The sequence below is a fragment of the Poecilia latipinna genome, unplaced genomic scaffold, assembly GCF_001443285.1.
Source record: "Poecilia latipinna isolate Pla-1442-1.1 unplaced genomic scaffold, P_latipinna-1.0 Scaffold94, whole genome shotgun sequence".
In the NCBI taxonomy this organism is placed as follows: Eukaryota; Metazoa; Chordata; class Actinopteri; order Cyprinodontiformes; family Poeciliidae; genus Poecilia; species Poecilia latipinna.
The window spans coordinates 291,794-307,437 of NW_015112710.1; the positions used below are offsets into that span (position 1 = coordinate 291,794).

At 36.8% G+C, this 15,644-nt stretch overlaps 1 protein-coding gene and 1 long non-coding RNA gene across 2 annotated transcripts in view; one reads left to right on the forward strand and one right to left on the reverse strand.

Moving 5' to 3' along the window:
- Positions 1-1,336: 1,336 nt before the first annotated feature.
- The window catches only part of LOC106941774 (GDNF family receptor alpha-2-like), a 71,724-nt gene continuing 57,416 nt past the window's right edge, over positions 1,337-15,644 (reverse strand). The window contains exons 7-8 of the mRNA XM_015024891.1: positions 13,864-14,009; positions 1,337-2,474 (exon numbers count right to left, since the gene is read on the reverse strand). Coding sequence (XP_014880377.1) covers positions 2,349-2,474; positions 13,864-14,009 — 272 coding nt within the window. The 3' untranslated portion in view covers positions 1,337-2,348. The remainder of the gene's footprint in view (positions 2,475-13,863; positions 14,010-15,644) is intronic.
- Positions 2,430-12,728, forward strand: LOC106941785 (uncharacterized). Its single transcript, XR_001423455.1, has 3 exons — positions 2,430-2,518; positions 3,334-3,468; positions 10,314-12,728. It is a non-coding gene; the product is annotated as an uncharacterized LOC106941785 (long non-coding RNA).

The following is a 15,644-nucleotide window of genomic DNA, read 5'->3' on the forward strand; positions in this document are numbered from 1 at the left end:
CGTTTAGTCAGCAAGGGAACCCATTTAAGGGATAGGTTGACAGCTTGACAAGTCGCTCCTAATAGGGACCGTTGTGGGATTCCACAAGTGGAATAGCTGCAGTATTTTTATGTTTATACACCCTATATAATTTTACTTTATACAGTGAGTTACAGACATATGGCCTTGAGTACAATTGTTGCTGAAACTCTCAAACTCCATCTACAGATGGCAGATGAGCTTTTGTTTTATAAATGTGGATTTGCTATAAAATTCAGAATAAATGAAACTACTTATTTGATCACACACAAAAAAAAAAAAAATATTGTGTAATTTATTTAACCCTGTTCTGTGTTGTGTATAATTGGAAATAATTTACAAAATCATAACCAGATTTTGGGTCAAAGTCTATGAAAGAACCTCAGCATCCTTCAGAAGTTGTCATTTAAAAAGTACAGCAGCAATCTTATCAGACTTTGCACCGAGACACGTAAATTGGTGGCCATTAACTATTTTAATATTGATTAGACTTATTTGAACAATAAACAAATACATTTGTTATGAAATGATTCTATATGTATGCATGTATGCAGTATATAAACTACTAGATGTATACAAGTTCATACAAGCCCCAAAAAGTAAAACCAGAGGTTTTCTACAACATGTTGAGACGTCTGTGGCTCATTTATCCATCTGACCTCTGTCTGTCATGGAGCACTGGAATTAAAATATTGGCTGCCTACAAGAAAGTTTTGACCTAAAGTATGCAGGTAGTTGTGTCAGTAAGCACTATTTTACACAGTTTTTATGTTAGTATTATTAGACATGTCAATCTGAAGAATACAGACTCCTGGGTGAAATTTTTTTATATATTTTTTGCACAATGTCTTTGATTTTCAGACTTTAAAATCCTATACAATCTTCAGAGTTTTCTTAAATCTGCCCTGGGAGAAATGTGCAATTGTTTTATGTAATTTTTAAATGGCAATTGATTGCGTTGGACCTAATTAGCACCTTTCAATTTTTTATTTTGCAGTAACTTCTGCTTTTGTTTGTATTTTTCCTCTCAATTTTTTAGCGAGGATTCGACTCAATACTACTCTCTCTCTCTATGTATATATACATATATGTATATATATATGACAATTATTCATGAATTAACACAGAATTTTCTCAGTCCATATTTGACCCAGAACTTGGCTAGCAAAACCCTGTTTGTTTTGTTTTGCTATTCCAGCTTTTTTTTTTTCATGCAAAACATGAAAAACACAACATTTTAAATGCATTAAAGTGCTCCTTGTACAACATGAATGTTTAAATGCTCTCCACTCAGAAAATATGATAAGGACACAAATAGTTATGGCTTTTAAAGACTGAGTTCATTTAATCTCATCGCTTTATACATTTGTGATTAAACTTTAATAGACAAATATAAATGCAGATAATGAAGGCCTTCCATCAGCACCCATAATGAGCAGTCTTAGCATACAATAATGTCCTTTTCAAAATACTAGATATCATTAAGTTACATGAAAGAAAATGCTGTTTATATACATAGAGACTGGATTATACACACATTTGCAGGTGGACGCATGGTGAACACCCACGGTCAACAACATTACCTTAAATGAGCACAGAACCATTAACTTTTAGCTTTAGTTCTTTTACGCCATCAGCTTGAGGATTATACTGCGGCACCAAATGAAAGCTCCGTACGGCAGATTGATTATGGTCACAGATTATACCAACACACAGAACACTGAGAAGGCTTTACAGTCTGTAAGGTTTACACTAGCGCTGATAAGACAGAATGTAATCATCCTACATCCACACCGTTAAATTTGTGCTCTGGTCTTTCCTGTAAAGATTTTTGCCAATTCAAGGCAAAAAAAAAAAAAAAAAAAAAGTCTCTTTCTTTGTTGCCCTTGCTATATATACTTCATGCTCTGGTTTCTCTCCACAACAATTCATTTTCAGTCTCTTGTTCTTGTATTGATGTTGACTTGTTTTTTTATGTTTTTTTTTTTTGTTTGTTCGTTTTTTGTTTTTTTCCCTTTTAAGTGAAGAAAATCTTAGCAACAACTTCAGTTTTGGGGTTTTAATGAGACAGTCAATGAGTGGTCTTACCGGCGTTCTCTACAAAGGTCCTTTAGAAAGCCTTTTGCGCAGACAATACGTCACACAAACCTCAAACTCTGTTTTGAAATGTTATTAATTTCCTCCCATCTCGTCCGCTTTTACAAATTTCATTCAGCGTCAACTGTCACCAGTGATTTGGCCTTCTTATTAAGAGTCTCAGAAATGACACCTTCTGCTTTTGGGATCAGCTTGTGGATGCATGACCTCTTTTTTTCCTCCTCCTGGCAGTTCTACAAGACAAGCTGAGCCAAAATCAGAGCCAAAGCCGGGCTGGGAAGCAGAGCCAAGACGTTGGCATGCAGACAGGGAGAGCGATCCTCTCCCAGGGCCAGGCCACCGTTCCTTTCTTTACTAATCTGTGCAGATAGGAAGACACAGAGAGGAGGAGAGATTTGAAAAGGTTAGACATGACTCAGACACTTGTTCTGTTTTTTTTCCCCCTGTTTTCACAATTGATACGGGTATTAAGGATGTAGGATAGAGGTGGAAAAAAGAAGAGACTCCGACTGAGAAGTTATATTTATTAATGGAAGATTGTACTTGCCATGAACATCAATTTGATCAAACATATTTAAATTTGTTGCATGAAATAAAGTCTTATGTAAAAGTATTTGCCCTCATACGGACTTATTCTGGAGGAAACACAAAACTGTGACCTTCCTCTCGAGGGGCCAATCTATCAAAATTACTCCAAAAGAATATTGAGAGACAGAAAAATATTATTCATCCTGCAAAAATAAGGGTTCAACATAGAACTTCTTTGTGTGGTATTGGACAACTATTACATACAAAAATGCTGCAGTAGGAGGGAGCTGTGAGACTTCCTAAGAGTTCGGCTCTTGAGATCATGTGAAGTATAACATTTTCTGGTTAGAAAGAAGAAGAAAAAAAGAAAACAAATGTAAAACACTGCAGGCCTCACTTGTCTCAGTTAAAGTCTGAGTTCAGGATTTGACAATAAGAAAGAAATTGAGTGAGTTTTTAGTTCAGTATCACTGCTGACCAAAAAAATACCGTCTGACAAAATCTGCATGATCTTTTGGGAAGTGTTCTGTTTACTGAAAACACAAATGTGGATCTTCTTGGAAGACATATTCACACACATTTGTGTTTGGCTTTTACCTATCACCACATTTCAGACAGAAATTGTCCTACGATTTGTAGACAAACCTGGTGGTGCTAGTACGATTTATTGAACATGTTCTGCTGCCTGAGGACCTGAACAACTTGCTGCTATTGACGGAACCAGGAACTCTGCTCTCTACCTGAATATTCTTAAAGAAATTGACTGACTATCAGTTTGTAACATGAAGTTCAGACTCACTTGGGTTGTGCATCAGAGCAATGGAGGTAAACACAGCAGAATGTCCAGCTTTCACTAAAGGATGGCACAACCAGTTATTAGATTTAATAAACAAAGCTTTTTTGTTTTTTTCGCAAACAAAAAGGTTAGCTTTTCTAACTTTTTTCCTTGATGAATGAACTTTTCTTGGGTTATCTTTGATAACATTTTTCTGAGGATCTGAATCCTTTAAGTTTGACAAAAAAGAAAAAAATCTGAAAGAAATCTGTAAGACGACAAAACTTTTTTTACAATATTGAATCTCTCAGGCTTCTGCAGCTTAGTATGATCCTTTCTCTTTTAAACAAATTGGCAACAAAGTAGAGCATCTTGTGTGCATTTTCGTTTTTCAGTCCTTAGCTTGTGCCAGGAAGTCTCCAAACAGCGTTTAAAGCTTTCATCACCAACCTTATTTACAAGCAAAACATTCTACAAAGCCAAACTTACATTACAGGAGCCAGCAGCGGCTCAGAAATTTCAATATTTCATAAGGTCTACCTTACAGGATCTTGTGACTCCAAAAAAAAAAAAAAAAAAAAAAAAGAAAAATACTATTAACAGTGTATTATCTGAAATCAAAGCACTTCCTTTTTATGCATAGGAGACTTTTTTTTGTTGTTGTTCAGGGTAGAAACTAGAAAAGGTAATTCATAACACTGTAATCGTTAAAGCAGAGAAAGGTTAGAATGAGTTCAGATATTAAATTTCTTGGCCTCCAGAGTTTCCCTGTGTTACCCACAATGCAGTCGGCTCCGTTATGTGTTGCTTCGTGAAGCTGTTAGCATTTGTAATAATTTTGCTACCATTTTCAGGGATACTTGTAATATCAAACATTACCATTTGTCCTCAAGTTAAAGAAATCCTGGTCAATTTGTTGAGGCACCATTTTCAGTCCAGCAGAGCGTTGCAGCAGCACTTCATCAGGAACGTGAAACCGTTTCTGCTCCCCTCATTTTCACCAAAGCATCCCTTGCAAAGGTTACGCTGGTCCGTTTCTCCACATACAGAAAGCTTCTACCCAGATGTTTCCACCCATCTTACACCACAACAACATATCTCAGAAATGAGAAAGTGGTGAAATATATTAAGTAAAAAGAAGAGAAAGAGAAATAAAAGAGCCCTATGATGGTAGCTGAGTTCTATGTAAAGGTGTAGCGAAGAAAATGTTCAGTAAATTTATTTCAGAAAATAAATTAACTGAAAAAAAACATATCTATTAATTACACAGATAGTATGTTCTAGGGATTTATTTCAGTTAGTGTTAATTACAACAAAAAAACAAGTTTTAAACAAAATTTTACCATTTTACTATCTTTCGGAAATATCAGCCGACTGTATGTCTATGTGCTGTACACTATGTTGCTTTTGCATGAATTATCTTTGCACTGCCCAGGTTGAGTCTGCATTTTTGCCTCTGGTGTACTTGTTCTTCCTGTTGAACATAATCCATAGATTTCTTATTGGGTTTTAGGGCCGTTTGCTGGCCGAACACAGTGATAGCATTATTATTAAACCAGGTGACGGTACTGTTTGCAGTGTAAGCAGATGTGAATATGTTTGGACTTGATAGAGCAGAGTGGACCGTCTTCTGTTGCAATGGTTCATCTAGTCGTTTATGCAGAAACGTCCCAGCAGATCTGATGATGTGCTTCTACTACACTTTTCCTCAGAGATGTGATAACTTGATTTTCCAAACAAATGCAAAGCTGACTTTGACTTGAAAAAGGACTTTGGACCACTGAGGAACAGTTCTGTCACGGACTGGTGCAGGAATGCTTTCAAACTAGGAATTTGGTTAAATCTGTGTGGCAACTTTTTAAACTCTAGCTGCAACACTCAACTTGTGAATCTCTATGAAAATCTTCAAAAGTATTTTCTTTACAACCATGTTTGGCCTGCAGGCATATCCCTGAGGCTTGTGCATTTTTCCCCCCATCACACTTCCATTTACGTTTTTATCAGCCAGCTTCTTTAGCAATGGACACTTTCAGCTCATCCTTCTTGTCAATGGTGGCAATAAGTTTGCTGAACAACATCCCTGTCACGATGTAGGTTATGGCATGACCATAACAGAACATTGTCATTAAAGATAATTTCTTGGGAAAAAAAAACAAACATGCAAACATTTCTGAGTAGCCTGAATTGTGGGTTTTCATTAGTTCTAAATCATTATAATCTAAATTAATTCAATATGTCACTCTGTATGCAAGTAATTTGTGAGAATAAAAAAAAGAATAGAAATATCCTTCATTGTTCCACAATGGACAAACTTTCTACAAGCTGCATGAGTTGCACGACTGAAATAAGATTACTGTTCTGTTGTGCTCCAATGTATTGAAAATGCGCTTTTGTCCATTTTAGAAATTTAGCGCATGAAAAGAAAAACAAATATTTAATTACAGTTGGCCACTCCTTCATCCACTATAAATCTTCATTAATAGTTCTAAATCACTTATAGATAAATAGTATTATAAAATGTTACCACAGAGAAATGTATGCGGGGACAGCAGTGGGTAACTTGACAATGCACCAAACACATCCTCAACTAAAAGCCAATTAATTAGCAGGGGCAGTGATGTGTGGCAGCAGCCTGTTGACATGAGTCCAGATCGCTGTCTGCAGCCAATATCCACACATCCATACAGAGGCCTGGGAGAAGGGTAACACACACACACACACACATGCACACACACACATATTTACGGGTGACTGAACACGAGCAGGAGATGCATGCAAACACTGTGACAGAACAAAGCCAGCTTCATGCACTCATTCGCTCATATTTCGTCAACCACATGAAAAAACATAAATAAATGGGTTTCAAATATTTAAAAGGTGCATGCACAAACCGCTCAGGTTATATGTGATTTTTCATCGAACCAGCTCCTCCTGCCGAGATCAGTTTTTATTGTCAATCAGTTCATTTTCAAGTTTACAGTAAACAGGGCTTTATTTCCCCAGGCAAGTTATTGGGTAATCGAGTTACGTAGCTGCTGTCCACGCTCCGTTCCGTTCAGCAGAGCTTAAAATAAACAAAGGTTACGAGGGAGAGCAGACAGCTGCAGCTTCCCAGAGGGTCTACGAGTATAAGTGCTGTAAAAAATTTCTCATTTCAACTCATTTTTAAAGACACAAGAATTCCTTAAAAAAAAATATTAAAAAAATAGTCTTTTTGTCTTAAATTTGATCTTACTGCGCACAATGTGATTCCTAAAGGTACACAGCTGCTATCGATTTCCATTGTCAGACCTGGATTCAATTTTGTTTGAGTGCAGTTTGTTTAAATAGCACCAATTCATAACAACGTTAACTTGTGGTGCTCTACAAAAATAAACAAAGGCTATTTCTCATTATGTAAAATTAACTCTTTGTCTGTATTCAATTCATGGCCCTCAGTTCATTCTCATGCAACACAATCAGGCAGTCTGCTTTGGGAATAGATTATAATTCAATCTAAGTTACATCCAGAGGTGGAAATTAGCACTGGCTATGAGCCGATGTATGTTTATGAAGTGGCAGCAAAATTTGATCAACTCAGAAGCCACAAAGACAGGTTTTCAATTTAAACTGAACTTAGTTCAATTTCTACAGCTGAGCTGTAGGGGGCAACAGGCAGGGATCAGCATTGTGTTCAGGTTCGCTGCACTCAATTGAATTCAGATAAGGACTACGGATCTGAACACAGCGCAGCACGCTAGCATAACACAACAAAAACACAATGTCATTTGTTTGGCATTCCTGCAAACTCGTGCCTGTACAAAGTTCCTCAGCAGAGACAGTCGTTTGTTGTCATTTTGGGAAAAAATGATACAGGTTTCGACATTTGCAGTCCAGAGTCATTGAAGGTAGATATCAATCAATCAAAATCATTGTTGTCATTATTATCAGTGCTTAATAATACCGATAAAATACGTACACTCTTTTAATTGTTATGGTTCACAACGAAGGTGTGAGCTTCTTTTTTTTTTTTTTTTAAGTTACAGAAGTATCTATATGAAAATGTTATATTAATAAATAAATCCCATTGAAATTATTATTTCTTTCCATTAAATTGTTAAACGTTATTTGTTAATTACCTAACTAATTGTAGAAAGATTTTCCATGAAAGACGGCAGCCTTGTAGAATTCAGGAAAATATAATGGAATTTGAGAGAAATGAATAAATTCACAAGGATCTACAGTGCACGTGTTTAGCATAGCATGTTATTCAGTTTCCTTAACAGGGTAGTTCTTTCTATATTCAAGAGTAGATTACTGCAGATTTTTCAGTGAACAAAATTATTTTTTTTTTGTAGCCAGTGCAGAATTTGTAGTTTTGAGTGCCTGGTATGGAGCCAACTTTGCAGCATTCCCTCATTCTGAGCAATCATGTGGTAGAATGATTTATCTTTAATATATCTGAATTATATAGCATAACTGACAGAAGAGGATCAATGTTTTACACATGTACAAAAGCAGACATAGCCTTCTTCCTCTTGGCATTACCCAAGTATGCAAATCATTTGACAGAAGAAAGCAGCACCAAGCCTACTATTCCTTACTGCAGACAATAATAGTGTCTCCATTTTTTCCCCAACCATCTCATCATTCTTCAAACGCATGCAGACAACATATCAGCCATTCATATCTTCTTGTAGAACATGAAACATTCCACAAAGCTTTGTTTGATGCCGTCTTTATTTTCCTTCTTCTTTTTACTTACTTTATACCAAACCAAACTCCAAGCTTTTATGTTGAATGTCTGACCTTGGCAATGTCCTTTTGCTAACCCATCTTACAGTTAAAAGAAGACAAAGAAAACAAAGACCTTACGATAGAGAAGCCACAGTTTCTATGGCATAAACGCATTCGATAAAGCTGAACAAAATTTCCTCAGAAATAAAGAATATTTCTTGTTATCATCTAAATGGGATTGTACAGTCCTAGTTTAATGATAAATGCGCTGCATTTGTACAACGCTTGATCAAGTCTGAGGACTCCAAAGCGCTTTACTGTATAATCAGTCATTCACCCATTCAAACACACATTACTGGACCCACCAGTTATTGGACGAATCCCTATCTGTCAATTCTCCAACATAGTTTAACAACGTTGAAGTTTGCTGATAGGCCGGGTATAGATCAGGAGTTTAAGGGTTTCACTTATGATATATTTTATGGTGCTAAGCAAAGTCAATAGTCCTCTGAAGTGCTTAAAGCTTTTCTGCTCAACAAAACATATTGCGTCAAAATTTCTATGGGTGTCAAGTGTCTGTTATACACATGAAAAAAAAAAAAGAAAAGAAAAGTTAAAACCCTTCAATAAAACACTGGAACAAGAAATTAGGCTCAACGGTAAAGTCTGCTTCGAGAACTTTAAACTTCTAGGAAGAATTATTGTTTTGTTTGTATGAATGAAGATATTATGACATTTAAAAACCTTAAAGTGAACTCTGTCCAGCCGGGAAAAGAGGCTTAGTCATGCATGCTGAAAATCAATCGAAGCTCATTTGGAAGCACCCTTAAAATACTCAAAGGACTGCGCTTCAGCCCACATGTTTACTTTCTAAATGCTAAAGCCAACAACAACTGACACTGACATTTGAATAATTATGCAACTGTATTGGCTGAAGATATTGTAAAGCATATAAAGGAGCCAAATGAGTGACATAGAGAGCCCTGGGCTGCAGATTAGCATATACTCTGTAAAAAAATGATAAAGTCTGTCCATCCATCAAACATCTGGCGCGCACTTTTACCCATATCATTTGTTGTTATGTGTCCACATACAGATGCCTTGTGTTACTACATTGTGCTTGCTGGTCGGCGTAAGATTTACAGCTTTGGACAGGCTTTCTTTTGCCAAGAGAACTCATACCATAACAACACTCCCCCAATTTATCTGCCATGGAAGTTTGACAGGTTTTAATTGCCAGCCACAGTTGTCTAAGAATACGGGGCCGCCCAAAATGTCCCTAACAGCTCCCTCTCTAATTATAAACTTCCTGCTTGAGTAATCACATGTCTTATTGTTTCCTAATTACCATTTTTACAATAAATTAAACACCATGCTGCAGTGAGACAGGCACTGAGCAGTGCATCAATACTGACACACACAAACCTTCCCAGAAAGCACCATCCATTCTCACTCTTCCACCATGTCTCCAGCACATATCCCCCAAACATGCTGTTGTTATCGGAGGTGCTTGTTCATTAATTATCCTCTTTGCAATGTTTTTTAAGGTTTTAATTTGCTGTTGTTCCGACGATGAGGGTTTGCGTATTAAGCACAACAATAAGTGCCTCAGGTGAAGTGTGACCATTTAATGACTACGATGTGATATGTCTTAATGGGAGTCAGTCAATCAGCAAACAAATTTGCATTCATAAACACTTCGCACTGCTTGGGTTTAAATCTGCAGCAGTCACTGAAAAAAACAAAAAAAAACAAAAACGAATGACACGAACAATAACAACAGCGGCGGCGGAATGCTTTACAAAGCATTGTTTTATGATGCGCCTTCTAATTCTGCCAAATTGGGTAAGAGGGTCTCCTGCAAAGGTGAGCTGGGTCATTAGTCACCTGCGTTGCACATCTAAAACACATCTGCGAAATGCAACTATATTTCATTGTGAGAAATAATCAAATCTGACAGCCAGCTCCTCTTGGCTTGAAAGTGCAGGGTGAAATATTTCTTTCCCATTCAGGAGAAACAAAGTGAGGGGAAAAAGGCAGTCTGCCACAGACAATGTGCTGCTGTCATCTTCATGTTCATTTGAAGTGGGAGATGAAGAACGGTTCTATTAAAAGACAAACATTTATTCATTTCTGCAGTACTGCAACATTTGTTTGTTTTTTTTTCTTTCTTTTTCAGATAGACCAGAGAAGCCAGTTTAAGTGGAGTTGATGGAAGTCTTCAAAGTAGATGGAATTAAACAGACTGCAGGCCCTGGGCCACTACTTTAGAGCCTATAATCCAGATTAAATCCTGCATCGTTCAGTTCTTTTTTAACTTTCTATTCTTTGGGATAAAATATGATATTTCAATTGGATGTCATCATTCGGGGGTAAAGCCAAATGATCTTATTATGAAATGCCTTTTAAAAATGCTGATTGCTTCAACAGATGTCAGGATTGTAATGTGAACGGCGATTTATGTTGAGTTCTTGAGTTGTATAATCGTGCTGAAGACCCTGTTAGGGATTCCTTACAACACAGCAGCACACCATACAATTTTTTTTATAAAGCACTTTAAAGAAACATCAAAGCTGTCCAAAGTGTTGTGAGGCTCAACATAAAAGACACCTCCAAGAGAACATAAAGAGAACAAACACAGAATATCTACAAAAGGTAATGAGAAGAATATGAGGCAAGTAAAACCAAAAGAACAAAAGATAATATAAATATTGGTCACTGGCATTTTCTCAGATTCTTTAGAAGCAGTGAGAGTAAAAGTGTGTTTTTAATGGAGATTTAAATTCAACAAGTCAATTCATCTCTTGAGTTTGCAGCTGCTGTGCTGACATAGTAGGAATGTGATCAGAGTCTGCAAAGGGGCCCAACATTGTTAGGATATTTAAAAACAAACAAAAGATAGCAACATTAAAGACTAAAGTTAATTTGAAGTCAATCTGACGTGATCAGCCTGATGGCTCCATATTGGCACATATTTATTTACTCAGACTGGTAGCTCAAATCCACAAGAAACTAAACCTATGTGTGCAATTTTCCTGACACTCTGATCCCCACTTAAAAAAAAAAAAAAAAAAAAGAAGAGAGAAATATATGTACTTTAAAAAGAGATTCACTCATTCCCCTCGCTCTCTGCTTTTACAGTCGACTCAGTTCCAGATATTCACATAGATGAGGTTGTTATCGTGCTGCGTTTAATTGCGTTTAATTTTTCTGCTGTCCCCAGTCGCTCTGCGTAGATTCAGGAAACTCAGAAAACGCAGTTTGTTTGTTTTTTTCAATGCATAGATAACTGACTATAACCTCATGGTATCTATGCACCAAACCCCCCTCCCCCCCAAAAAAAACTTGTGTTTTCTGAGTTCCTTGCAACCATATGTGGAGATTGGGGAGAGGACAGAAAACACACACGATAACTACAAGTACAAACACACATGTACTGTACATGGATGACGTCAAGCTGCATAAAATTTTCGCCAGTACTACCACGTTGTCTGATCTGGAGTATACATACCTATATTAGGTAGAAAAATAGAATAAAAAAGCATGAATTCTCATGTCTTTCTCTCAATCTCTCTGCCTCTGCTTTTAAGGAGAACTTAGTCCCAGGAACAGGAAAGCTGCAACTTCACCTACGTAGAGTCACAAATTCACCTGCTCAAATGCAGTGACAATGATCACTAGACCGGCAAAGGTTACTAACACAGACCAAAGGCAGAAAGATGATGACAAGAGGAAAAGAGGAAAATGGAACTGAGGGACTGGTAAAAATATGAAGCAGTTTTTTTTTCTTTTTTTTTTTTGCTGTTTTTTTTTAACAACTTTTCCTGTTTTTGCATGAACAGCCAGATGAAAGAGCATGCAAAACTTGAGAGATTACAGAAAATACAACATTCATTTTTATAATTCAGTGATTGTCATTTAAAATGCAGTGTCATTGTTTATTCTTCACATGTACAACACGCATGTTAACCACCATGGACAATGACTTCACTCAGCTCATGACATTTGTGTTCCAACACTGATGTGAATTGCATGTTTTCATTCAGTCATTTAATTTGAGTAGGAACTGTCTATTCTCTCCCCCTCTATTTTTGATTAAAAATAAACCAGACTTTTGTTTTCATGTAATTTGTGGGTGTGTGTCTGTCATATGTGCAGGCCAGTCAGTGTGTGGGATGTTTTGTGGGTGGCATATTTAGCTCCTTATGCCGAGCTGAGTCCAGTTCTGGCTCAGAGATTAAATGTGGTTTAAGCAGAAAAACTTGCTAAATGTCCCCACAGACTTAAATAATGCTTCATTTTATCCTCGAAACAAAAAATTAAGCAAGAACAGCTATGTTGTTTGCTCACATTAGCATGCCTAAGCAAAGTGATAAATAAAAATCATAATGAATTTTCGAAATATAAACATATGATAAATCACTACACATATCGGTCTGGGTCACATATTAAGTCTCCAGGTGCCAGCTGCTCAGTCAGCTTCTCAGTCTTCCCAGTTTTGTTGCTCATACACTCCCTCGTGTGTCCTGACAACAACATTATTTTCCTCCTCGTTAATATCCCGGCGTGTGTCTGAAATAAATCCTTGAAGTATCCTGGCTGTTTGCCTCATTACTTACTTTTTTAGCAGAAAGCGATTAAGCTGCCATATGGACAGTCAAGCTCTCTATGCTGCCCCCAGGTAGAAACCTTTGGTCAATTTTTAGGTACTTGAGTTTCTCTCTCAAATGTTTAAATAGTTTTTTTCCCTAATACCAGCACACTAATTGTTTAACTTGCTATGCACAAAATATCAAAGGAGGTTTACAGTGACACAGCCTTTGATAAGTGCTCTAACTCTAGTGGTCAAAGCAAACCAGTGGCTACTTTATTACAACCTCTCCTTTTTTTAAATGAAGATCAACACACGTCTACCTTAATTAAATGCAATGATTTTTAGTCTTGCCTATTTTGAGAGAGAAATAGACCTTAGTATTGATAAAATTCTATATATTATTTTTATTGTGGAACATATGTCCAGTCAGTATAAAGGATTCATTTGTTTAAAACCCTTTTTGAACATCTTCCCAGTTCTGTATTTCTCAAGAAAAGGATTTGAAGAGGAGTAATAAATGTTTAAAGTACACATTTATTTGATTAGGAACTGTTTATTCTCTCCCCCTCAATTTTTGATTATAAATAAATGTGTACGTAAAGTACACATTAATTTGGATATCAAGTCTTTCCTCCTTACTAACACTTACAGTCCCTTTAAAAACAAATCTTAAAACGTGCATAACAAACGTGTGTGATACCTACATACTCAAAGTATTTCCCGTCACACCTTTTTTCCGATCTCCACATTTAAATCTTGCGCATCATCTAGCAAATTTTAATATGAGATAAACAGGCCTAAATCAATGGATTGATAAATGGTTGCTGAATCAGCAAAGCACCATAAGACCAAGGCAGTGCAACGACAATGTTTGACATGTCTGATGTTCTTCTGAAAAGCTGTGGTACAGATACAGCGGAAAAAGTTCTACCCGTGTCACATAATTCCAAAGAATATGTTTTATTTAATTTTTGCCTTTAATAAATTTAATCAGAACTTGAAATTGGCTTTACTCAGGCAATCTTTGGTACTAAGAAAAATTGTTGATGAATTGAAACCTTTAAGATTAGTGTCGAGAAAAAGCACATGTATGTGGACAAATACTTTTTATTAGCAATCATTGTAAAATACTCACTGCAGGGGAGGAGGAAGGGTTCGGGTTGGGGTTTTCTGGGATGCTGTCCATCCATTCGTTGATTGCTTTTGATGTGACTGACGGCTCGGAGACGGTCATATTTTTGATCGCCGTGTCGTCCATCCCATACGCCTGAATAGCATTTCCTGCAGGGACAGAGAATAAAGTAATTTGTTTCGGACTTCCATCCCAGCAAGAAGCCCACAAGCAGACGGACAGTTTTAAGTCATCTTCTTCGTCCCCTGCCCAGTCGCTTTCATCCCAGGGAATGAGGCAGGGCAGAAGAACAGTAAGGAAAGGAAAGAGTACAAAACAAGGAGACAAAAAGTTTCAGATTACTATTTTTTTGTGCTTGTCAGGTGTGTGTCAAACTGTTGACATCAGAAAAGAGCTTTTAAAAACCTTTATGTGAAAGATCGTTCAAAATTATACTGGCTACACAAAACACAAATATGAGCTGATGGATGATAATGTTAAGATTTTATTTCCACAGCCTTAAATGTTTGTCTGGTTTATTTAGCAAGTAATTATCCTTCTATTAGAGCGTCCTGCAGAGACAAATTGACACTTTTGTCGAACGTAGACAACTATGGCTCCTGGTTTCTGATCATTACAAAACTGCTTTTATGTAACAGCTGCTCTGCTCACTGCAACAGCACAAGAAAAGAGAGGATCCCCACACTTAAGATGATGAACTGTTTTTGTTCCCTCGCACACAAGTGGAAACTGAATTCACAGAAAGTTGCAAATCAGTCGGCTTCGCGCAGAGCATGGCGTAGTGAAACAAACATTTGAGTATCTAAGCTGAAAGACTTACTGAACATGTGTGTAATTGTGCAAGTATATGAGCAAGTCTGCAAAATCGCGATACATCCTCGTACAGTCAGCTACTCCAGCTAGATGCAGCACCACGGGGCTGAGTACCTTTCCATTGTACATCCGTTTAAAATACAAAGCCTTTTGCTTTTTTCTCAGCCAGAGAGAAGGCAAAGCATGAAATTGCTTGGCAACCACCTTCTTTATAAGGCCATTGTGCAAAAATGATTTTGAATAGACTTGTGTCGCCGATCAAATTCAAAACATCTCCAAACAAGGAGAAATGGCATTTGTTCCAAGATAGCAGGGTAATGCATGTTAACAATCAAATGGCCACATAGGCCTAAAACTCCTGATCTCATAGGCTTGTATATCAAGATGCCTGCCTACTAACACTTACAGTATCTTCTAAAATATGTCACAGTTACAATCTTCACACCACTGTCACGTTCGTCACATAAATAATTATATATGCGCACACATTTTATCGGGACTGTATGTGATAAAGCAACAGGTTTTTACAAAGACAAATCTGAAAAGTTTGGCATGCATGTGTATCCAACCCACTTTTTTACACATCCATTAATGCTAAAATCACAAATTGGCCTCAAAGTTGCCTTCAAAGTCCGTAGATGTGCAAAGCTGTCAGAGACATACCTCAAGGCCTGCAGTGGTCGTTGCAGCAAAAGGAAGTTCTGCAATTTATTAAATCAAAGGGCTAAATGCATATGTTTGAAATTTACTATTTAAACATTTAAAAAACATGTTTTTTATTTCTTCAAAATGTGAACTACTTTGTTTTAGTTTACCCCAGTTTATTTGCAGTTTGTAGTCACTACGTAAGAAAATGTGGAATCTTTAAAATGGTATAATCATTTTTACAAGGAACAATAAAACATACCAAAAAAAAAAAAAGCAACACACTCTTAAAAGCCACTGGAAAAATCAAAGCTTGACAAGAAGAG